General features: G+C 36.5%; 1 protein-coding gene across 1 annotated transcript in view; it reads left to right on the top strand.

Annotated features, from left to right (window-relative positions):
• Scin (scinderin) overlaps positions 1–26,885 on the top strand; it is an 83,459-nt gene that overhangs the window by 8,274 nt on the left and 48,300 nt on the right. Inside the window, exons 3-4 of the mRNA XM_013023992.1 lie at positions 4,344–4,505; positions 17,118–17,267. Coding sequence (XP_012879446.1) covers positions 4,344–4,505; positions 17,118–17,267 — 312 coding nt within the window. The remainder of the gene's footprint in view (positions 1–4,343; positions 4,506–17,117; positions 17,268–26,885) is intronic.

Raw genomic sequence — 26,885 nt, 5'->3', positions numbered from 1 at the left:
CTCCTCCTCCTCCTCCTTCCTCCTCCTCCTCCTCCTCCTTCTTCTTGTTTTGTTCATTAGTTCATCCGCACAACTGCCAGACTTAAGAGTGGGTATTCAACAAATGCTGTAGAATGTATGATGTGATGTAGGAAATATTCTGACTTCATTTATTTGGTTACTTAATTTCTGAGAAGAGCTTTTAGTTGTTTAGTTGTTGTTTCACAAGAAATCCCTTTCTTATTTTGTAAAGTTATTCAGCAACTTAATATTGGCAACTTCTATCTTGACATTTTTCATTTCTGCCATTCAACAAAGTTTCTGAATTTACAGCCAGAAACCCAATTCTTGAGACTCTCAATTGCTTTGGAATACTTAAATACAGGTTTTATATCAATTACAACTTCAATAGCTACAGAGAACACATTTCCCCAATAATATGGTTTGATCTTTGGAACAATACAAAGAAAAACACTGAGTGGAAAATATGTGAGGTTCAACCACATAGACTCAGATGAACTGGACCCCACACAACTGGTGTATATTGGTGTGAAACAATTTACTTCTGCAGATAATAAACAAAATCATAAAAAATAAACTATATTAACATAGAAAAATAGTTAAAAGTACTGTATCTTAATGACAACCTCTACTAAAGGATAGTTTATTTGTTTGTTCTTGGAATGTTCTCAGTGAGATTTGTAGACTGGTCTGCCCTTGCTATCACAACCCCATCTCCCCAGGTCTCCCACATATGTGCCTGTCTACTTGAAATGTCAGGATTGCCCTATAAGAACAAGCCTTTTCAAAGGCAGAGACACTCTATATTCCCAACACTCTGCCCCCTTCACTGTCCACTCCTAATGGATATGAACCACCTCTCCTAAGACTAATACTTCTCATTTTACTTTATTCATTTGCATTCTCCTTGTTCATGTCAAATGATCCTGAAACCTGCCAACATTTTACATGAGGGTCATAGCCCTGAGCAGCAGGTGCTATGACATTCTCTAATGGTGAAGTCATTTCGTGACTTGTGGATCTTTGTGTATGTGTTCTAGCTTTCTTGTCCTTGGTTCCCTCATGGATAATGGGAACTACAGCAGCCTCCTCTCACAGGTGGTGTGTGAATTATGAATGAAATAGGGCAACTAATTATTGACACAGTGCATAATCAGTAAAGATTTATGACATTCACTTTGTTGATTGTTCACAGGGCCTTTGAAATCAAAATTTGACACATGTTCAAAAGTAGATGGGACAAAAAGTAATTTCACTGTTACTAGACAATGATCTTGTAATTACTAATATCAAAACCACCACAAATAAGCATTTTTATATACATTTGCAAATGGATGTTACATTTAGCAACAAGAAAATCAGTTGTCTATCTTATCATTAGTGACACTGTACTCATATGAATGTGAGCAGTTGTAACAGTACTCCATAAGAAATGTGGACACAGTGGTAACGGACAACTCAGAGCAGCCAAGGTGATCTTATCACACTGAGTTCTATCCCTGGAATATGGAAATCACTTCCTATATTACCTCCATCCATATAAATATACATGTGATCAGTTGCTATGAAGATAAATAAAGCCCACCTTAAGGAGGTAACTAACTTACCAAAGTGGTGATGTCTAGATTCTGACCCCCTAATGCTAGGGTGATCATCATTATACTCTGATGGTCTCAACATAGATAAATGATTCAGGGGTCCGAGAACATTTTTATTTATTTATTTTCATGGTAGAGGGATCCGACATAAGGCGTTTTGCATGATAGTCAAACACTCAACCACTGAGCAATGTCTCCATTCCCTAAATTAAGTTACATTCTTAGTCCCCAATCCCAGTTTTACTTTATAAAACAGTCTGTTTGGAACAGAGAAAATTTGGCAAACCTGTTACTATCAAATCCTCAAAAATTACATTAAAAGCCATATTTCATGTGCAGGTTCAGTTAGGAAAGGTTGAGTGTCCCCTGTCTCCTTTGATCAACTTGTGTTATTTCCCTCTGAGCACATTTGGGAGGCGAAGAGGGGGTCAGAGACACTACTTACCGTTGCTCCTTATGTTTAATTTCAGGCTGACATACTTTTCTCCAGGCTCAACAATTTCCTGCCCTGAGCCATGATTATAGATAGCAGCCATCTGTCAGCTGGCAAACCTATATTTATAGTGCCACTGGTGTAGAGGGCCATCCACTTTATTTTGACTCTGCCTTGTGAAGGCAGAAAACTTCTAGTGTTAGTTCAAATAGTATTCACGGAAGAATTACTTGATGTCTGTTACACATGTATATGCTATAGTTTTTCTTTAGTGTATTTATGGCATTAAATATTAGACACGTTTATTTTTAATAATAGTGTTAAAATTGCAACAATGAGAGTCACAAGACTATGTTGGAAATGAACTTCACAACTTTGGAGGGGAGTGGGGGGTGGGGGAGGGAAGAGATAGATAGTAGGAGAAAAACAAAGGAGGGGGATAACAATGCTCGACAAGAAATGTACTTATTACCTTAGTCATGTAACTGTAACCCCTCTGTACAGCAGCTTTATAAAAAAATAAAAACCTAATGTTTTGTTCTATGAGGTTAGAGATATATATGTATATATATACATACTTAATCTGAGTGTATGCTTTATAACAGTTCAGATCACTGAATCACTGACTATATTAAAATAATTAGATCACAATATATTTCTACTTATGTAAAAAGATGAATGAACTTGGTAGGCTGGGACATCTTAGCCATATACATAAACAAATAAAAGAAATAGTTGTAAATAGTACTATGTAAAAATTTATTTTTGTATAATATTTAGATCATTCTATAGAGAAATATGGACTGAGAAAAATATATATATTTATATATGACTTAATGTTATAGTTATCCTGAATCAAAATTTAACCTATTCTCATAAATCCTTTCTATTTATAAAATCCTTTCCTGGAGAATAGTAGACATTTAAAGTTAATGTGCATTTAAAGAATATGCTAATAATTACATATATCTCAAGGCTGTATATATAGATGACAATATAACTAATCTACCTTCATATTACTGTAGGGAGTAACAGTAAGAAAATAATAAGGAAGATAGTAATAGTAAGACAGTAGTAAAGAGTTTGATCTAACAATGTCAGAGTTTTGTTTATACTATCAATTATGCATATAATCTCACAATAATTGTGGAAACACAGATAAGGTTGCCAATAACAAATCAGAAAAAATGAAAAAATAGATGATTTGAAACAGTGTAATTAGATGCATCTGACACAGTTAATACTTTTTCTTCATCATCTTCCAAATTTGGTGCTCTTCTGTTTAGTTTTTGTTAGCTATATACTGTGAAGATACTTCCTCTTTTCTAACTTAAGGAAAAATACATACAGCATATTTGCTCAGTTCTGCTTACTGGAAAATGTTTGATATTTTTCATGCAGAAGTGAGGACCCTACTTAGGACCAATCATCCCTGACAACCTTTGTCCCCTTCCCTGTCAGTACTGTAACATTGGAGACCTGTTCTCTGATGCTCTTTGTGCTTGTTACCTCTGTCTGTTTCCTGTCTGTCTCCTTGTCTGAAACCTTTTCCTTCTCTATGATGAATGCTGGGGAGTTATTATTCTCCCAAAGGGCAACTTATTGCTTTCTCTTGTTTGTTTCTGCATCAAGCTCTTCTACACTGAAAGCTTTTTAGTAAATATTTCCAATTTGAAATCGTTATTAAAATAGGAAGAAGAAAGAGAACAAACCCGTTAATTTGCTGAGGAATTCTCTCCATATGTAACTTAATTTTCTAAAATTTACCTCTAGTTGGGGCTGGGAAGGTTGCTCAGTGGTAGAGCGCTTGCCTTGCATGCATGAGGCCCTGGGTTCGATTCCTCAGCACCACATAAGCAGAAAAACAAAACTGGAAGTGGTGCTGTGACTCAAGTGGTAGAGCGCTAGCCTTGAGCTGAAGAGCTGAGGGACAGCGCCCAGGCCCACAGTTCAGGCCCCACCACCAGACACCCCCCCAAAAAAATTTACCTCTAGTTGTACAGAGGGTTTCAATTTGACATGTCAATTTATGAGCACAATGCATCTTGACCAATGTCAGTTCTCCCATTGTTCTCCTCCCCCTCTCCCAGCCCCTTCATTTTCACATATGCACACTGAATATTAATGAGTACATTCACCCATCTTTCCTCTCTCCACATACTTAACTTTGCATGGCTATTTTATGCTGACCTCACCGGCAGTGTGCTAGCATAAACACTTGTGATATTATGCTTTGCTGTTTCTACTTTGCAACTTCATCAGGTTTTTTTTCTTTCTGTTTGTTTTGGGTTGTGCTTCTTCTCACTGGTCAGGCTGGAGGCGTGGCATCTGGATTCAACCATGTTCTCACCAATGACCTTTCAGCTAAGAGGCTCCTACATGTGAAGGGACGGAGAGTGGTCAGGGCCACGGAAGTTCCTCTCAGCTGGGACAGTTTTAACAAGGGCGACTGCTTCATCATAGACCTTGGCACCGTAAGTTCTGTAGACACACACAGCCATGTTTTCATATCGGGTCAAATGCACATTGATATGTCATTGGTGATAATCACAATTTCTCCATGCTTTGAAAGAGGGTTTGGCAAGTATTTAAATGACACATTAAAGCGAGACTTCAAAGTTTCCATGTTCTCTGGTAAGTTGAATAGAATAGTGATTTAAGTCTTCCTACCATAGAACAGAAATTGAATAATTCTTAGCATATTTCCCCTTCACTCTGCACAGAACTTCCGCTAGTTGTTTTGGTTTGTTTTTGTCTATAATTGTGTGTGAGAAAATGTGGCTTCCATGGATTCCATCAATAATCAAAGGTTTTAGAACTTAAAATGGGCATAGGATGAATCTAAACTTTTGGCTGAAAATTTTTGGAGGAATATTTTTAACATATACACAAAAGGCATGTGTGTGTGTGTTTGTGTGTATGTATGTGTACCCACTATTTCATAGTTTTCATTTTTTTGTTTTTTGGTCAGGTCGTGGGGCCTGAACTCTGGGCCTGGGCGCTGTCCCTCAGCTCTTCAGCTCAAGGCTAGCGCTCTACCACTTGAGCCACAATGCCACTTCCGGCTTTTTTTTTCTTTTTGCTTATGTGGTGCTGGGGAATCGAACCCAGGGCCTCAGGCATGCAAGGCAAGCGCTCTACCACTGAGCGCTTCCAGCCCTCATAGTTTTCAATTAACTTAAGGTTATTAGGGAAAAAAAACCAAGTATAAATATCAAGTATCATCTTAATGGCATGGGCAATGGTGTACTGTATTGACTTCAATTTTCTTGCAGGAAGACTGACCCCTCTGATATCAGCTACAATTCTCAACTATTATCATCATGACAAAGAAGTATTGTAGGCCTTGTATTAGACCCCCAGTAGGAAATTTTAAATATTGTCTTCAACACATGTAGAAATGAAGGGAATTTCCTGCTACTGAAAAATCATGTGGCAAGGAAAGAAAGGCAGGCTTGTTTGGCTTCCACTTACTCTCCCATGATCCTCATTCATATCATATCTTTGCATCAACACTCTACTAGTCATTTCTTACATTTGTGAGCCAAGAAGTATACAGAGACTTGACCTGACCTGCCTTGTTTCAGTTAGCATGAGATATAGGAGGGCTTGATCTTGCTCAACATTGCATAGAGAATAAGTAGTGAAATAGGAAATATACTCTAGGCATATCTGTTTCTGATTCTCCTCTAAGCTATTTTTTTGTTTTAATTTTTAAATTAAATTTTTATTATATTTCTTTGGGCAGTATTTTGGGATAAAGCTGTAGAAAGAGCCCAAGGGATCTATTCTATAGACAAAGGAAGGACAGAGTACAGATTCTGAAAATGGAGATTTACAGTCAGTTCTATTAATTAATATTAACCAATATTAATTTTTTTAACTGCATAACTCCAAGTTATAAGATCCATCAGTTTCTCTAAGTTAGAGTATATGTGTGTTGTGTTACCACTAATATATAGTCTAACTTTTGGATCACATCAAGTTGTATGTGCAATTGAGATCACAATAACATGAATGCTCAAGACAATACACATCAGCTCATAGAATGTTTTTGTCTTGAATCTTACAGTAAATTTCACGAGAAAGTCCCTTTCCACTTTAAAAACTTTTCTAACCGGATTTGAACCCTGATTTTCAGACTTAGGCACAAAACAGCTACTATCCCACCCTTTCTTTACCTCACATCAAAAATAGTTATTTAATGCCAATTAATACCCTGCAGTATAGCCACGTGGTTCCAAAACACCATTGAAGCTCTCTCACAGAGCCCGTGTACAATATTGTTTATAACAACTTTTATTTTTTTACCACTTCCATTTTAAAACCCTTTCTAATTTATAGTGTCTTTACATATAAAATGACTTTCTTTTTTCAATATAAAACAAAGTTGTTATCTATAAAGGTAGGTATCTGATTGGTAGATCTGCAGAGCCACTTTCCAATGATGACTTTCCAATGATAAGATAACTCATCATTGTCATTACTTTCAAGGCTTTCTTTTTTGGAAATCTTTTTCTGTATAATGTAATTGCAATGCAAATGCAGTAATCTGTATAGTTACTATGAATAACTTCCAATCCTGCTTCCTGATTATGAACTCTTTGACAGGTGGTAGATCATTAACCTCTGTATTCTTGGCTTCCTCATTCTTTGACATCTTGATCCTGGTTTCTGATGCCACCTCTAGCCTAAGCTCACTGTGATTGGCACTCATTACACCCATGATCACATCTGGGAAATGACAGTTGTCATTCCTGTTTGAAAATGGAACAAAAGTCTCTGCAGGTGTGTGCAGGTGACTCATGTGGACAGCTGTGGAATGAACGGCTTGCTGTGGGAGGATCTGGGTTGTTCCATTCCTAGGTCACCATCTTTTCATTGCCTAAAGCTGAACTGGTCTGTATGAGATAGAATGAAGTAGCAGATGTCTTGTGTTACCTTTTCAGAAACCAGCTGAATTCAGAATTCATGAGGCTGAATTTGGATGAGATTCTACTGAAAGTAGTAGTTTTAATTATCTTTAATAAGGCAAGTTTTCTCTTGCTCACAGACTTGGAATGAGTTTGTTGCAAAGGCCCTTGTGTTTAGGAATCTCTTATAGTATGGATGTTTCCTACATCTATAAAGGGATACTGTGGTGATTGTGTTAGTATTGTAGTAATTGTGTGTGTGTGTGTGTGTTTATGTGTGTTGTTGGTCCTGGGGCTTGAACTCAGGGCCTGGGCACTGTCCCTGAGCTTTTATACTCAAGACTAGCACTCTACCACTTGAGCCATAGTTCCACTTCTGGCTTTTGATAGTCCATGGAGATAAGAAACTAACGGACTTTCCTGCCTGGGCTGGCTTTGAACCATGATCCTTATATCTCAGCCTCCTGAGTAGCTAGGATTACAACTGTGAGCTACTGGCTGTGTTAGTAACTTTTAACTAGTTGATATGTTGCCAAAAGTTTCCAAATGATGATAAGAACTTGTCATTATCTTGATAACTTTATTTTTTGGGTGTGTAGCCCAATAAAAATTGGAACAAGATCTTCTGAACTACAATGTTGGAGTAGGGTTTGGGGGTGGGGGTGAGTGCATGTAGTCCTGGGGCTTGAACTCAGGGCCTGGTGCTGTCACTGAGCTTTTTTTTTGCTCAAGACTAGTGCTCTACCACTTGAGCCACAGCTCTACTTCTGGGTTTTTGCAGGTTAATTTAAAAGTCTCATGGACTTCCTGCATGGGCTGGCTTTGAACTGTGATCCTTAGATCTCAACCTCCTGAGTAGCTAAGATTACAAGTGTAAGCCACCAGTGCCTGGAAAACTCCAGTATTTTACTGGCAGACATAGGTACTTTTAAAAAGACCATCTTCTGCATTAGTGGGCATACAATTAAGCCAATGAAATTAGTTTATTTACCCAGGTATGAAAAATATAGGTTAAATACCAAAAGTTGTTACTCAAATAAAGGTTCTGCATGTAACCTAAGGTTATGGATAGACTCTAAATCCCTTACTTTTGTAATGTTCAAGGAAAGTCAGCTGTCATGATAAGCAAGAGGGTGTTCATATTCCCTAGAAACATTTGCTCTTTAACATGATTTTAGAATATTGCAGATAGTTCCTATGTTTGACAATGTAGTTTTCTCTACCTAAGGCAAGAAATCATACTTTAATCATTATGAAAAATAAAGAAAATCACAGATGTTTTACAGAATGGCCTACATATATTACTTTAGTATATCATTAGAAAATAATATGGAACATGGCTTGGCTCTATGTAATTCACTGAACTTTTCAAAAAGTAATTTGGAAAAAATGTATTTTAATGTTAGGGAATATATGAGTCATTATTTTCCTGCTACCCTTTAAAGAGATGAAGAACTTGGAGAAATTAAAAAACAATGAATAAAATCACATCTTGAAATGCTACAGTCAAGCACCAGTTACTACAGAATGTAAATGGTAATGTAGCAGTCTGTATTCTTAAGGTTTGGCACCTGAGTTTAGCTTTTAGAAATATGTCAATCATGAGTAGAGAATTAGGCCTCCCAGGAGTAGAGATTCCTGTGGTCAGTTAACTAATCCTGATATGCTACACATTCTGTTTCCTGGTTGACTTGTTGGGTCAGTTATTCAGCGTTGCCCACCCTGCCTTCCTGGCTATCACCCCTTCCCCGTTGTTCAATTGCGCTGAAAAAGCAGCCTTCACTTCCTAATTTGCCAGCTGCCAGACCAGCCTGCGGTGCCTACCTTTCGCTGCCACCATTCCTTCGTAACTATTTCTGCTGCTGTGATCAGCGACTACGGCTGCACCCAACCGACACCTTCATTACTGTCCACTCAGTGCTGCAGTGGACATTGGATTGTTTCTGTTGTCAGCTTCCCTCCTTTAGTTTTTCTTCCCCTTTTCTTCCTTTTCAAACCAGTTTTTCTCATTCTTCCTTGGTCAGTTTATTCCTTTGTATGTGTGTGTGTGTGTGTGTGTGTGTGTGTGTGTGTGTGAGAGAGAGAGAGAGAGAGAGAGAGAGAGAGAGAGAGAATGACAGGATTCTATCCTTTTAATCATTTGCTCCTCCAGAGCAAATCTCAATTTCACAGTTCAAGTCAGACCTCTGGTCTGAGCTCAAGGTCAATATTTCAGACTGTCTCCAAGATATTTCATTACATAGACTCTGAGACCTTCAAGCTCATTTTTTAATGAGCTCCTTAGCTTAACTCTCTCATTTCAAAACCATTTTCCCCCATATTGCCTTTATCTTATTAATAGAATTATTGCTCACTTGGGCCCTCGAACACCACCCAATCCAGGAGCTACCCCGGTACTCTCTCCCCCATCTCCACTTTCACTTAACCACTACCTTAGTCCATGTTTTTGTTTCCTAAGTAACTTGCATCCTTCCTGGATCTTTCCTCTCCATTGATACCATCTTATTACCTGTGAATGACACATTGCTTCTGGGTGTCCTTGGTTTTGTGGGATGGCTTCTTTTGCCTAAAGTTCTCTCCTCTTCTGTGACACATTTCTCTCCAAAGCATGTAATATCATCTCATGCTAAAGTTTGAAGTTCTGCTGTTGTTTTCTTTATAATTTATTTCTTGACTTCTCTCTTTAGTTTTTCTGTCTTGTGTCTCATACCTGTGATGTCAGGTGTATATTTAACTTTCTTGTCACTACTCAGAGATTTGCTTCTCTGTCTTTGTCACATTTCCCATCTGGTCATTTATTAAGCCTTACTCATTCAGTGGTCCTAGTTGTAAGGACAAGAACCTGTAGTCATTCAGCAAATGTTTACGTATGCAGCACATAGCACCCAATCTCCTGTGGTCCTGTGTCCAGAGATGAGATTTTCTTTTTCATATGTAACTCAACCTGAGTCTATTTTCAAGTTCCTATATTCACAGTAGGAAGTATAAAACTAAAAGTATTTTTGCCCTACTAAGATGATTTTTAAATTCATTTTTATTGGTACATATTAATTGTTGGCATAATTGACATGATGTCTTAGTGTGTCATTTTTGTATATGTGTATAATAACTTTGATTATATTTGTCCTCTCATTACTCTCTCTTGTCCCTCTTCTCTTCTCTCATTGGCCTCTTACCTCGACCAAAATCTTTCAAAGGAAGATCATGTGTATGAGTGAATGCCTGCCGTATTTGTGTTTATGAATCTGCCTTGTTTAGATTAACATGTTGAACTCTAGTTTCCATTCTAAGTAAGGTGAATTTGAGCAGCTATTTAAGCAATTCACGCTTGCTTCACCCATCCCCTTGTCTGTGCCTTCAGTGCTGGGCATGCACATGTAATAATGTGGCTTGAGGTGGGGAAAAGCTGGGAATGGAAGCGTCGGGCTTAGCTTCACTCACCTTTCCTCTCAATTGAAACACAGCCATTCCACTTCTGCTCAAGCTTGAGCTTTGGCTTTCTTTCTCTGACATTTGTTAGAGAATATATCTGGCCTCATTTTGGTGCTCTGACATTATTCCCTTTTACCAACTGCAAGACCTTTCCTGGCTCTTTTAGCCTCTCACACTCTCCTAGACACTTTGCTTTCCTTGTGCCACACTGGAATGTGAGGCCACTGTGTTCACACTGTACTACTGGTGCCCATTGGCCTGAATGAATCATTGCCACAGTGATTTCTGCTTGAATGCTCAGGTTCATGGGTGGCCATGTGATTCATGAAGTTAGTCAGCTTTGTGTGACTGTGAACAAACCCCCTAAAGCAAATGAAAAATTGTATATGTTTACTTTGGCTCATAGGTTCAGTACATGGTTGGTTGACCCGGGTGCTTCAAGGCCTTGTGAGGCAGTACATAGTGGTGGGAGTAGAGGAAGCCACTTGTCTCCTGGCATCTGGAAAGTCAAAAGAGCAAGCAAGAGGAGGGGCTGGGATCCCCATATCCTCTTCAAAGGTGCAGGGCTCTGCAACCTCCAGTTGGAAAAAGACTTCCTTCCAGGCCCGACTCTTAAATTCTGCCACCTGCATAACAAGGGCTGAGAGCAATGACCCAAACCATGGCAATGAGAAATTAATCAGAGAGAAAGTGTACTGAGATCCTCTCAAAGGTTTGTTGCTTTTCTTGCTCAAATTTCCTAGTTTTCTTCATCTACTTATTTTTTCCTTTTGGGACTTGAAGACAAACCAGTCTTACATCATTTTATATTCTTGTGGTTCCTGCCACACACCCTAACACCTAAGGCCAAGACTCTGGTCTTTGATATCCAAAGCCAACTTTCTGTTTTTTGTTTTAATTTGAAAGTGTATTTACTTGTTGAATCATAATAGAGACAGGTTTGGCAGTGTCCTTTAACAGTAAAATTCAGCTGAATGTATTGCTTTGTTAGAATATGTATATATATATATATATATATATAATATAGTTAGAATTTTTTTTGGAAAATCAACTTTTTAGACAGCAGTCTTGCTCATTCCCCACCAAAAAATAAATAAATAAAAACAAAAGGCACAGCACTTTAATATAACAAAGTTGTTTCTTTTACATTAAAACGATGCTGGCTTTCAGACTTTTGTCTGTGCTATGATTGAAACTGCTTAGTTTTAAAACTAATGTTGGATAAATTTGTCCTCATTCCAAAGCAAGGCTCTTTTCTTATGAAGCTAATTATGGTTGTAAACTTCTTTGATTTGCTAAACACTTGGACTAGTACAGAGAACATAGTTTCACCTACTGCCACTGGTGCTAGGAAGAGAGCCTTCTAAAAATGTTTACCTGATACCAATGAATGGCATCACTGCCAGCTGCCAAGCTAGAATTGTCCGCGTTGTTTCGCCTTTCCTGTTCCTCCAGTGCACAGCCTGTCACTATCACCCAGTCACAAAGGCTTTATCCTTCGAAACATCTCTCAGTTTTCCTTTCTGTTATCATGGCTTTATCCATGTTCTGATGCAGTTACTTTCTGGTCATGAAGACTTCTTGCACATTCGCACCATTTGTTTCCGTCCATTATTTAGAGGTGTGTGTGTGTGTGTGTGTGTGTGTGTGTGTGTGTGTGTGTGTGTATGTCATTAGCATTGAATTAAGTTGCTTTGAGGAAACAAAAAAATAAGATATAAACAAACATCTGTTTATCCAAATACTAAAGAAGTCATGTTGAAAAATTTTTAAATGAGAAAGATAAACTCCTAAAAGTATCTCAAGAACCATGATAATTTTTAAGCTTAGAGAAAAGGATTATATTAATTAGTTTCTTTATTTGGTTGGTTAGTCCTAAGAAAAAACCTAAACATAGTAAAAACAAGGCCAGTAGAAATAAGAAAGAGGAAATCTGGTCTCTACAATTATCTTTAAAAACATTAGATTTCGAATAGCAGAAAAGGGACCGAGGGTAGCGGGGCTCTGTTGAATTCGTTATGCAAGCTGTGAGTCAGCATCATATGGGCTGTTCCATGTACCCTCTCAAACTCAGCTTCTAGAAATCTTGCTTCTCTTCAAGGGCATCATTGAGCATTGTTTTATTTTTTTCTTCTTACTTCCTGTCCTCAAATGATGTTTTGCTGCACTTTCATGTTTTACTTATTAACTTTGGTCACAGAGTTCAAAGGAAGTTCTAGAAACCACTGGTTTTTGAAACTAACAGTAAGTAGGTCTCCCCTCCTCCAATGTGGTTGTTTCTATAATTGTAACTCCCTTGCCTTTATTTCTTGATACTACTAAACTGGTCCAATTGCTAGTAACAGGTTGCTTTTATGTCCTTATTTTTTTCCTTTCCCAATTATGAAGAGTCATTTTGTTTTTCTTTAATAGCTAAGATGGATCCACAAATTTCTATTAGAGGGTGTGCATAGGCAATATGTTTTGCCAGAAATTTAAGTGAACATTCTAAATTAAATTGATACTTACATCTTTGTAGGAGGTTATTTTTATATCTCTTCCACAAAGAAATATGACATATAGTATTGAGTTGCTAAGTGCCTTTGATCATAGAAAGCAAAATAGTCTTGTTTGCTTTAATGTGTAGTACAATTAAATCAAATGGAGGAAAGGTTTTCCAGCTAAATCCAATGAAAGTATTATAAATAAAGTAATTTAGATGATAGCAACATTTTTGTTATAATAAAGCATATTAACCTTCCATATTAATTCGGACTTTTTGTTTTAGTTCTCTTTAAAGCCCACTCTTTCTGAAAAACAGAGTAAGTTGAATTAGAGGATTTTTCAAGCCTGGTGCCAATTGAATACAAAGTTTCCCTGTGCAGTGAGTGGTTAAAAGTGGCCTAAAGCAACTACCTTTGAATAGAGTAAGTGTTGGGCAGTAAAGTTTATTAATAGTACTTACTGTGCACACTTATTTCAACACAGTAGAGCTCTGTTAAAAGGAGAGGTTATAAGCATATCATCCACACAGAGCAGAATATAAACTATTTAATTTTAGTGAATTCCAAAATTTGGCTTAGACTTTTTAAGGGAAGTTGTAATGTGCTGCTACCATCAATGAATAAGATTTTGCATAGAAAGTTAATTAGGTTAAATGGGAGTGTTTTAATTAATGTGCCTCTTCAAACAACGTTGACTTTTGATTATTTATAGTCATAAAAATGCTGTTTTAATTGTGTTTCTTATCTGAATTAACCTCTAGCACAAAGTGAAGTGGAAACATGAAGACAGTAAAGCATACCACAAATCATTCATTTTAAAATACCAAATTAGAAGTTTTCTCTGACAATTTTTGTGACTCAGTCATCTCTGAGTTTAAAGGAAACCTTCATTTTTAAAAGTTTTGTCTTTCTATGAGGATTGCCTATGTATTTTTTTACTCTATTAAGAGTAGAAACTGTGGTCTCTGAGCAATGGTGAGGAATATTTTCTATAATTGAATCTAAGTATGAATTGATCTGAACAGAAGTTTTTCCAGAACAAAGTAATAAGGAGAATAGTTTAGAATCTACAGACTAACATGAGTTTTTATAATAAATAATAATTATTATAATTATAATGATAAAATATATTACATTTTACTAAGCTCCCATAATATTTTATAGATGCTAATAAAGTTTAGTGTGATTTTATATATTGTCTTTGAAGTAGATGAGAAATCACTTCTAAAACTAAGGTAATGAGAACATAACCACGTTAGATGATTATATAAATGTAGAGGAAATCAGTCATGGGAAAACTGATAATACTAGAAACCTAAAGAGCTGACTTCTAACCTATTCTTTATTTTCCTTTAATATAAAACATCACTATTAATTTGCTTTCTCATCGAAAACAGTTATTTATAAAATATCTTCAACTAGGGTTAGGAAAGTTAAAACCTGCTGTGTGTTCCCCAAGGTGATTGACCAATTGTGGTTCTAATGCTGTTTGAATGCTCTGGAGAGTTTTCAATAATCAGTTACCCAGAACACACCTGGGAGTCCCTAAGGGTAGGGCTCACTCTCTGCATATTAAGAAAAATCACCTTCCTACTCCCCTGACTTTAGTGCTCAGTGCCTAATACTTGGCTAGTCTTGTAAATCATTAATTTTCACATTTTGTAACTGTGGATGTTGGCATGGGATTGAAGGAAATGGCCTCCCCATATGAGATTCACATTGCAATGCCAAGATGCCAGAGAAGTTATAAAAGAAATGATATTCACTAATCTCTTAGAAATAGAAATACATCTTGACCCTATTGAGTCATTAAATCACAATCAAATATGAAAGTGACTACAAGGCATGGTCCTTTCAATGTTATTTTTTGAATGTTTGAATTTCTAAAATGTATACTTTATTCTTAAAGGGGACTAAGGAGAAGTAAGAGGTCAGAGAGATGGTTGCAAGACTACATTGTTCAAAGGAACCCACAAGAGAACCTGCCCCATTTTAGACACACAGTAAATTCTTTTTGCATGAAGAAACAATTCTGGATTGAAAATATCTTGTGGTTAGAGAAAAAAACAGCGCTTCAGTTTTATCGTTACTAATATATTTGTTCTTTTTTTTTTTTTTAAAGAATTGTCACATTCTCAGAAGGTGACAGCCCTGGGTTCATCTTTTCTCAATTAATTTCTCTGTTAGCCACATCGCCGGTGTTGAATCTCAATGTTATCTATGTGTTAGTCTATCATAGCTAGTTTTCCCTTGTTCACTTTTGTAATCCCAGCATCTGCCTTATAATAATTGCCTACTAAATGAAGGTGACATTGTGGAAATTTTATTTCTGAATAGCCATGCCCCTATATCTGTTAAAGTTATGTAGCTTTGACTTTCTTTCTGCAAACATAGCTTTTTTTGGTTTCTGCTTGAATATAACAATGCTATTCTCTGACTTCATTTTATTCTTGATGGCATATTTTAGCTAATTCTTGACATCAGTGTTAAAGCATTTCCCTCAATCTTTATTCTCTGAAGAGGGATCTACAAGTTTCTGTGCAATATTTATACAGTTATCCTTCTGTTAGAGGACATTTCTTTAGTTTGGTTTCTTTGTTGCCCATGCTTGAATCTTTCTGTAGGATAAACTCCTAGAAATTCCTGGTGCTTGAATCATACTTAATTGGTTGATTTGGTGCTAGACTGTCCGGAAGAAAAGCTTTTATAGGTTAATGCCAGCCTCATACCTCACTCAATTGGGGTACCATTAACATCTTTATAATATATCAGATTGCTGTTTCTGCTTTTCTGTATTTTTATGTTAAAATATAATTGTAGTGTTAATTATCCAATATTCTATGTATTATAATGTATATAACTGTTTTCCTATTGTTGAACAATTCATGTATTTCTTTTGATTTACTAATATAGTCATGCAGCAATAGAAATACTTGTACATGTGACTTTTTCTACTACTTATGAATAACTTATTAAAATGAGCTCTCTATAGTAATATTCCTGGGTCAAAGGCCTTAACATTTTTTATTGCTTTTCATAAAAAGTTATTTTAGATACCTTAGTTATTTAGATTCAGCCATTCAACAATGTGTATATACATATAATACATATATGATACAGACAATATATATACATATATACCATGTATATTTACATATGTCAAAACATGTGATTGTATGTTATAAATATGCACAACTTGTGTTTGTTGATTTGAATGAATTAATGAACAGATTGCTTTAAAAATGTGTTATATCAAAACTGGTGCAGGTGACTCTTGTCTATAATCCTATCTACTCAGGAGACTGAGATCTGAGGATCACAGTTTAAAGCCAGCCCAGACATTAAAGTCTATAAGACTCTTATCTCCAGTAAACACTCAGAAAAAGCTAGACATGGTACTGTGACTCAAACAGTAGAGCTCTAGTCTTGAGCACAGAGAGGCTCAGGGACCGAGCCTAGGCTCTGTGTTCAAGCCCCAGGACCATTTTTTAAAGTGTTATATCATTTTTTATACCATCAGGAACATATTACCTTGCCAGTCCCTGGTGGCTCACATCTGTAATCTTAGCTACTCAAGTGGTTGAGATTGAGAGGATTGCAGTTCCAGGCCAGTATGGGCAAAAAAGTTCAAGAGATCCCATCTCAGCAGAAACAGTTGAGTGTGGTGTCACAAGCCCATCATCCTACTTATAGTAGCAGGTATAAATAAAGCCACTGGCCTGCCAGACCTGCAAAAAAAAAAGTTAGACTATTTCTTTTAAAATTGCCAGAGCAAAAACAGCAGCTCCAGGCATGGCTCAGGTGGTAAAGTGCCTGTCCAATAAGCTCAAAGCTCTGTGTTTATAACCTGAGTACTGCTAAATAAAAAAGTAATAATAATGAATAAATAAGCAAAACAAAAATAAATTACTGTAACAGACTTTAAGTACCTTTCTGAAATATTCTTGAGTTATTATTTTAAATTTAAGTAATTCATATTAACTTACTTTTATAAATTGTAACTAGTAAGTTACATACTACACGAAGACTACTGAGAGCTGTTTTTGGATTCTTTCATTAAAATCTTCTTTAGCCAATCAATAGGAGGCAGAATGAGATATAATTTAAATATGTTCATTCATATATGCCTCAGTAGTAGCTAATTTTAATGTTCTTCTTCATACCTGTTTACTTGTTTTCCTAATAACCCCAAATATGTACTACACTGAGCCTGACTCTCCTCCACATTTGAGTCAAAAGGTCTGTCTCTTTCTTTTAGGAAATTTATCAGTGGTGTGGCTCCGCATGCAATAAATATGAACGTCTGAAAGCCAGCCAGGTTGCCACTGGTATTAGGGACAATGAACGAAAAGGAAGATCTCAACTCATTGTGGTGGAAGAAGGAAGTGAGCCATCGGAGCTTATAGAGGTATGATGAATTCTGTTGTTTATTGAAGGGTTACCACTTTGAGACACAAGTCTGTATGGTGTGTGTGTGTGTGCAAGAGAGACAGAAACAGAGACAGAGAGACAGAGATTAAATCATGGTACTAAGAAAAACAAAAAGTCATGCCTGTTTTATCTCGCCATTTTCATGCTTATCAAAGGAAATCCTGACTGTTCTGTGCTGTATGAGGACAAATAGATGGGTAGTTTTGTTTGATGACAAACAAAAGCCTACTTCTGGTTGAATATAATAATATGTTTTGGAAGGAAGATAATAGTATATTAATTTAAGCTTCTGGACATTTGATTGTGCATGGTAAATATGCACAAGTTATATGTGTTGATTTGAATGGATGAATAAACAAATTGCTCTTCAAAACTGGTTTCTTCAATTTAAAAAGATTTTCTTCAAATTAAAAATTAAAATCATTTCATTAAAACAATGAAATAAAATATAGCAAGGTATTAAGTACATCCGTATTTTATATAACTTAGTAAAGGTAATAAATTTGTCTAACAGGAAAAATAATCATGCTTTTTCCTATAGTTTTGAAATTATTGTGAAAGTTAGATATTTATAGCTCTGTAGAACCACATACTTAACCATTCTATTAATCTTGTACAATTAATTTTGGTCAGTTTTTCCTTTTTAAGAAAACTATGGTCCCTAACTTAGAGTATATATTGTATATATTCCCTAAAGAAAGATTATCAGTAAAAAGATATAATCATACCTAGATGCCTTGTTATATGCTAGCAAATTTGCTTCTATTTATTCACTCAATAAATACATAATGACACATGCAGCATGTCAGGCACTAACTATGTGAATCAACTACTATATTCATCCTTGACCTTACAGAACACTTTCAGTATGTATTACTATAACAACTTTTTAAATTTCCTGCATTTACTAGTTATAGGTATAATTTCTTTGAATTTTCATTTATCTTATTTCTTGTGATATTATGCATTTAACCATTTTCACCACTTGGAATTTAGTTTTTCAAAAGATTATCTTGTAAATATATGGGTTTGAGGTGACAATACCAGGGATTGAACTCAGGGCCTCAAGCTTGCTAGGCAGGTGTTTTACTACCTGACCCACATCTCCATCTCCTAATCGTGTAAATATACATTCCTGTGTTTGTTTTTAAACATTTTAATCAATTAGTTTCATGATATAGTAGAAATTATATGATACTTTCAAAGATTATGAGATTGTCTTATTGATTGTCTTTGCCTTTATTTCTGTAATATTGTCATAGATTTTTTTTTTCCGGTCGTGGGGTCTGACCTCTGGGCCTGGGCACTGTCTCTCAGCTTTTCAGCTGAAGGCTATCCCTCTACCACTTTAGCCACAGCACCACTTTCAGCTTTTTCTGCTTATGTGGTGCTGAGGAATCAAACCCAGGACCTCATGCATGCAAGGCAAGTACTCTAACCACTGAGCCACTTTTCCAGCCCCCTCATAGATTTTTTGGGGCTTGACGTCAGGGCCTGGACATTGTCACTGAGGTTTTCTGTTCAAGGCTCACGCTCTATCACTTGAGCTTCAGCTTCACCTCTGGCTTTTTTGGTGATTAATTGGAGATAAGAATTTCATGGATTTTGCTGCATGGGCTGACTTGGAACGGCAATCCTGAGATTTCAGCTTCCTAAGATGCTAAGATTACAGGTATGAGCCACTGGTGCTCTGCTACATAGACGTTTACACTAAGGATGGTTTAGAAATTTCAATTCAAATGGTATAATGTTATGAGAAAAGGCAGGATATAGAATTTACACAATCATAAACTTGTATTAAAAGTAACATTATTACATTAATAATTAAATTAACTATTAAATTAATAATTTCACAATTAACATTGTTAATGTTAATAATACTTGTTAATATTAATAATAACACATATAATATTAATTATTCAACTAACATTATTACATAAAAATTTACATGATCTTAAATGTTAGTATGTATTTATATAACTATTCAGAGTGCAAATATATCTGGAAAGAAATAGCTTGAAATATTGCCAGTATTATTTTTGACTCCAGGGATATGGCTGGCTAGTTATTTTCTTTTCCATCTTTCCTTGTATTTTTGAAAATTTATTATAATAAACACATATCCTTCTTTTCTTTTCTTTCTTTTCTTTTTTTGATGGTATTAGGTTTAAACTTAGGGCATTGCACTGGCCAGGCAGGTGCTCTGCCACTTGAGCTACAGACCCAGTCACTTTGCTTTAGTTATTTTTCTGTTAGGGTCTCTTGGTTTTTGTTTCCTGCTTGAAACCACAACCCCCTTTAGTGGCTGGAATTGTGGGCATCTATTATTATGCCTAGCTCCATAGTATTTTCTTAACAATCAGAAAAAGTCATTAAAAAGTCATTAAAAGTAAAATTAAATTTAACAGTTTTACTGAATTTTTAACCATTGGAATTAACACTGAATAAATTTGTTTTTGGAAAAAACATATTCAAAAAATTATTTATCCAGTAATATTTTCTCAGGGCCTATTTAGAGATGTGACTAAACATTAAAGTTTTGTAACTTGCCTGTTTGGAAACAAAAAAAAAATGTCTACCAGATGTATTTCTCATGGTCTGCAATCCGAGGTTATGACAGCATGATTACCCCACCCCCACCCCTAGCCCCTTATCCATGGGGGATGTGTGCCAGGATTCTCTCAGAATGCCTAAAACTATAGATAGTACCAAAGTCTCTATATACACTGTGTTCCACATGTAAACTTTTGAACTCCATCTGTGATAAAGTTGCCTGTATTAATGACTTCCAGGAAGAGATTAACAGTAAACTCTAACAAAGGAGAACAACTTTAACAATTATGTGCTAATAAAAGTTACATGACTGTGCTCCCTCCCAAAATACGGGATTTTGGATTGAGGTACACACCTCCAGTAACGAAACTTTGGGAAGTGAAGCTGTGAATAATAGTCTGCCCTACTGTACTTAGAAAGACATAGAGTCAGGAAGAGAGAGAGGGTTCCTTTAACTCTTGGATCTCATCTTTGCTTTTCCACGGTTAACCAGGGTACACAGCAAATCTCTTAATTTCTCACTGGTTCTTCTTTTGTAAAATGAAATTTAGATAAAGTGGCCCTTCTGGGGTCCCTTAAGATTCTGATGATCTGAGATGCCATCTTATCTTTTAGACAGTAGCTGTTTTAGTCACCATTTCCCCTGGCTGGCTGTTGCGGGAGGTGAGGTTGATGAACCCTGGGTACTTAGCTGAGTGTGTCTACATGTGGCGTCCTTACATATGGGTTGCATTTAACAATCTGAATTGGAAATTAAACCATTAAAACATTAGTTAGTCCTGCTAAAATAACAAAGTGCAAACATGGAGGGAAAAGCAAAAACACATCTTTAAATTTGAATTATTAAACGATAGAATTTAAGGGGCTAACTACATAGGACAAAATGTCCTGTGTGGTGTTTTGAATTTTTAAATATCTAGAAACACCTACTTCGCTTCCGTGGAGTACGTTCAGTATCTACACTGCAATATCCTTGACAGCTGTCACTCACTCACATAATGAACTGAGATGAATTTTCAACCAGATGTTTCCTTTCAGTGAGCTTTTTTTTTTGTTGTTGGAAATTCTGCTTTGTAGTACCTTTGTAGGGTATGTGGTGTAGTGAATTAATAATGCATCTATGACAAGCTAGTTTGACTTCTAAACTTCCTCTATGCTTTTAATTGTAAGGATAGAAATTCTGAAAGTCACAAACTTGATTGGGAAAATTACAACTTTATTTTCACTAACCTCTTAACTAAAATGTGTTATTTCCTGTAATTGTGAAAGCAATTGACAAAGTCATGAGCAGTACTTTTGACTTTTCAGGTCACAATGTACTTATTGTGGATAGCCTCAAAAATGTCATTTAAGTTCACCACTACTAGAAATTATGACAGCTATTAGATTGGTAGTTCAATAACATTATTTTATGAGTTAATTGAGAAGCTCATATTTGTCATATTTCTTAAAATAGATTTAGCTAATTGCATTTTAATAGAATTGGTTTTTATTGTAATACTTCTTTTTTTTTGTTTGTTGGTTGTGAGGCTTGAACTCTGGGCCTGGGTGCTGTTTCTGAGCTTCTTTTGCTCAAGGTGAGCATTCTACCACTTGAGCCACAATGCCACTTCTAGTTTCTCTGAGTAGTTTATTGGAGGTAAGAGTCTCATCAATTTTTTCTGCCTAGGTTAGCTTTGAAATGTAATCCTCAGATCTCAGCCTCCTGAGTAGCTAGGATTACAGGTGTGAGCCAACTGCACTGGCTTGTATTTTATTTTATGTATTAAAAATGTACCTCTTGGGAGAAGTCCATGAGCTTCAGAAGTGGTCTCTCCAAAACAGGCAATCCACCTACATCCTTGTATAAGATTTAAAAACATGGAGGGGGGATACTGTGCAAAAAGAAATGTACTCATTATCTGATTCATGTAACTGCAACCCCTCTGTACATCACCTTTATAATAAAATTTAGATTAAAAAATATTTAAACATCTAGCTGGGCAGCTTGATGCTGGTGGCTCACACCTGTAATCCTAGCTGAGATCTGAGGATTGTGGTATGAAGCCAGCCCAATCAGGAAAATCTATGTGACTCTTGTCAATTAATCAGCAAAAAGCTGGAAGAGGAGCTGTGGAGTGCTAGCCTTGAGCAAAAATGCTCTCTCCCCCTGACACATACACATACACACACAAGCACGCATATACAAAGATTATAAAATGTCATTTCTGTTAAGATTATTCCCATTTACATTTGAACTTTTAAGAATTTCATTAATAATGAGGATCTTTTGAAATTATTTACCTTTAAAAACTTGAGAAGTCTTCATGACAAACAAAATCTTTGAAACCAAGGTTTTTTTTTCATAAGTTAAATAGCCCAGCTGTTACTACTAAGTATTTGATGTTGAATGTTTGAAACATGTCTTTATAACCTTCTTAAGATGCTCAATACTGAATACTGAAAAACAATTTTTCAGTTAAAAAAAATGATCTTAAGGACAACTGGTTTCCTCTTGAGCAGACATTACTTTTTTCTCTATGTTAAATAAAGTGTTAAAAAAAGTGTTAAAGTGTTAAAGATCTATCACCTATCTGTTGATTGAATTATTACTTTTTACTCAACTTAAAAATTGCTTATCTTAGAGAAACTCCATATTAATAACAAAATGAAATAAATATGGCTTATTGCTAAGATTTTTAAAAATCAATTTATCTTTTAAATTAAAAAAATGAGTAAAAACTACACTAAAGACACAGGATATGGAAGGGGCAGGCATTAACAAGATGGTTAGGAGACAAAGGGCTGTGTGGTCATTCTCTTGTCTGTGTCTTTGGCACTTTTTAAACCCCTGGCCTTAGTGTGAAAGTAGTGCTGGGTGGGAAAATACTAAAGTCACCTCTTTAAGTTTATTTTTTTCTTTACCACACACACATTTACCATGAAAAGTTGTCCATAAATTCTGTAAAGCATTTTTGTGGTCTGTCTTTTCATGTTAAAAATAACCAATGAATGTTAAAGAGAATACCTCCCCAGCCCTAGGTTCTGAATTTCAGTGTAGGTTGCTTTGAAATACAGTAAACAACCAATTTTACTAATCCAGGAAGACTTTTCAAACATCCTAATGAACTTGTTATGTCTATACTCACTGAGACTGTCTGTAACCATATTAACAGTAAAAGTGCCCCAGGGAATGGTAGGCAGATGCCATGTGACTGAGTCACTTGGCTTCGTTCTTGCTTTTATAGAAACAGCTGTAGGGCTCCCTGGAAAGTTTTATATAAGACTGTTGTTTCAGACCCTGGATGACAAAAGAGTTGAAGGCAAATTAGAATGCCATAGTGTGTCTGGGCTAATGAGTATTTGTGGAGCACTGGGGTTAGTTGTCAATAAAGGCTTGGCTTATTTTACTGTCAGGTTAAGGAGATAAGAATGCACTAGAAAGCAGGGTGGGAATGAACAGACAGGGCCCCAGCTCCACAGACTGTAGTCTGACTGCCTTCTTCTGCTAATTGCATAGTTTGGGCTCTTTGATCTTGTTACTAGAAAGTTAACGCTGCTCATCTTGATCCTTGAACATGGTGAAATAGATAAGTGAGTTTATTAGTTAAGAAATGCAACAGAGAAGAGAGATGACATGGAAAGAGAGATTGCTATGGAAAGATGGCACATTCAATCATCTTCAGCCATCCTCTGGGGTATAGACATTGGCCTTAGGTAAAATAATGGGAAATTGGCAGGAGCTGAAAAGGTAGGCATAGTTAAAACAGTTCCCAAATACAGGCAGGTTGAGAGCCGGTCAGAGGTGGAGTTGGGGTCTGTACCTCTATTGCTCAGGAGAGACCGAGTTATAATTTGGAATCATTGACACCTGGCAAATGGTCTTTCTGGATTCCAAGATGGCCATGAAGTGACTACAGGGGAGAATGGCTCAGGAGCATTAATTTCCTTCTCAGGACCTTGAACCAAGGGGGAAGTCATTGTTGTAAGAGTGGGAAAGGTTTACTGAATTATATTTGCCATCCAGGGCATAGGTAAGTTGAAGGTTTGCTGTTTTAGCACTATTGGTTGTTCCACTTTAGGCTAGAACAAAGCCTAGCATTAATCTTAGGTAGGTGGAATACTCAGGTTCATCTTGTGATAGCTAATGGTCTGTCTGTCTGGCCAGGTGGGAAAGCTTAATTACAACGCTTTCTATAAGAGGCCCTGTGATCTTACTCTCCATTTTAGGATCTCTTTACATTGCCTATAGCTTGTAGCTGACTGCCACATATCAATGCTACTTAGCATGTAGTCTAGATTAACCTCCCAAGCATTTCCCAGTACAGGAATTACTGTCATTCTACCTCTTGAAGCATATTAACATACCTTTTTATTTTATTTGGGGAATAGGGTCTCACACTTATGCCCAGGTTTGTCTTGACCCCAATCTTCCTATTTGTAGACTCCCATCTACTTGGCATGACATGAAGATGTGGTACCATTGTACCCAGCTGCTAGTTGAGATGGAATATGAGAGGTCTCATAAAGTTTTTGCCCAAGCTGGCCTTCAACCTTGACCTTCCAGACATCTGGAAGAGAGATCTGGAAAAGGCAGAGCTTTTATGTTTGTATAGTGCTAAAAGCTCTAATTCAGTGTTCATTAATGTTGGGATAATTACAATTATGAAGTATCTGGAACCAGAAACTTATTCTATTTGCTTACCAGTTTTCCTTTAAAATTTTGACTACGCTTTAGGTGGCAATGTTGGTAAGGATATTATGTAGCTATTTATTGAATAAAATAATTCATTCTTTATTATTTTTGTTGGTCTCTTGGGGGACTTGAACTCAGGGCCTGGCCACTGTCCCTGAGCTCTTTTTTGCTTAAGGCTGGCACTCTACCACTTTGAGCCACAGTGCCACTTATAGCTTTGTGGCAGTTAATTGGAGATAAGAATCTCATGGGGACTTTTCTGCCTGGTCTGGCTTTTAGCCACAATCCTCAGATCTCAGCCTCCTGAGTAGCTATTATTACAGATGTGAGTCACTGGTGCCTGGCTTTGAATAACATAAATTTTAAGACTACATTTATACAGAAGCAGTTAGTATTTAAGTCAGAGTAATTTTAACAATTTATAGAGTATGCTAGTCCTCTGTGTTATTGGTAAAGTAGCATCCGAGTTCTGAGATTATCTACTGTTATTGAAATATATCCCCCCACCCATACACACCATACACACTTTAGGTAAAGAGTGTATATTCCAGGGAGAAGAGCCAAGCACGTGAGCTATGCAGCTGGTATTGACAGCTTTTGATTCTGGGAATTAAAAATGCATGTTTGTGGGAGTTCTAGATGGGTATCCCCATCTATAGAATCCTCTTTCTGAGGTCAGGTCACTCCCCGATTAGGTTCACTGCATTTCTGATGGCACACAACACTGCTGTCCAGTGAGCTTGACCTCGTACCTCAGCCCACAGGGTCACTGCTTCCCGGCTGGGAACTGCTGGGAAAGCTACTGCTCACCAGCTGCACTGCATTGAATGCACTCGGCGAACTCCAGAGAACTGCACAGACATGGAATGTTCTGAAATCGCCTGGTACGTTTGTCTTGTTCTGCTCCAAAGTTGACAGCAAAGGGTTATTATGCATATTTCTCATGCTTAGTAAGGTCCTCGAAAATTTAACTGTACAGAAAGAGGAGTGATTTTGAATTTTAATCATCTCATCGTTGGAACACGCATGTGCTTCACTGTGTAAAGCAAATCATTAAGAAAGAAATCAGACGGGAAGTAGGAAATTGAGGATTTTGTCAACATTCCCCCATTTCTCTGTAGAAATGTTTGGTTCATAGCATAATCTTGAGTTTATGGAATTTATATGGATTCAAATTTTCACTTGAAAACTAAAATGGAGTTGTTCATTTAAATGAAAGATAATTGTTACTTTTTAAAATACGGTAAAGAGGTGAGGGAACATTATTTTCTAAGGAACGATCTTAGATTAGATAAGCCATTTCCATTTATTTTTTGTAAAATAGTGTCAAGGAACCAAAGAAAAAGTGATAATAGCAGTGAGGAGCTATTGCAAACAATCACCTTAGAACTATTTTGGAACTATACATATATCTATATATATGTATATACAATATTTTTAAGGGATTTAAACTTTACAGTAAAATAATGTCAATAAAAATAAAATAGCCTTGCTTTAGATGGATGCTGGTGGCTCACATCCCTAATTCTAGCTACTAAGGAGGCTGAGATCTGAAGATGGTGGTTCAAAGCCATGTGAAATTCTTATCTATAATTAACTACCAAAAAACTAGAAGAGAGTTCAAACCCCAGTACTGGCACAAACACACATACACACACACACACACACACACACACAGACATACACACACACACACACACACATACCACTGCCTTGCTTCTTATCAGGGAACAAGATGCATGGATGCTTTTGAGATTTTGTTTTTTTTATTTTTTAAATTTTTTTATTGTGAAAATACCATATAGAGGGGTTAAAATTACATGAGCAAGGTACATTTCTTGTCAAGCATTGTTGCCTCCTCCTTTGTTCCCCCTTACCATCCCTGCCTCTCTGCCCTCCCATTCCCCCCAGCCTCTCTGCCCCCCCAAAGTTATAAAGTTCCTTTTTTGACATAATGTCTTATACATCTCATTGTTGCAATGGATCCACCTGTATCCCTATTTAAACAATTTGTTTTTTCCCTACCCCTCCACAAATTATACCAACATCAAATACAGTGAAAACAGGGGTTATACCATGGGGGGAGGGACATACAAAGCAACAAAGAAATCATCTTATAACTATGTTAGAAGCAATAGCAAGAAAGAAAAACCATTGAGTCCTCATCTTGGGGTTCATTTCACCTAACATCAACTTATCTGACCATTTTGCTCAAACTCCCTAGCCATAAAAGAAATGCAAATCAAAACAACATTGAGATACCACCTTACCCCAGTTAGAATGGCTATAATCAAGAACTCTAATAACAACAGATGCTGGAGGGGATGTGGACAGAAGGGAACCCTACTGCATTGTTGGTGGGAGTGT

This window comes from Dipodomys ordii, unplaced genomic scaffold (genome assembly GCF_000151885.1).
Source record: "Dipodomys ordii isolate 6190 unplaced genomic scaffold, Dord_2.0 Scaffold72, whole genome shotgun sequence".
NCBI classification, from domain to species: domain Eukaryota; kingdom Metazoa; phylum Chordata; class Mammalia; order Rodentia; family Heteromyidae; genus Dipodomys; species Dipodomys ordii.
The sequence above is the reverse complement of the archived record's forward strand: the minus strand, read 5'-3'. Positions and strand labels throughout refer to the sequence as shown.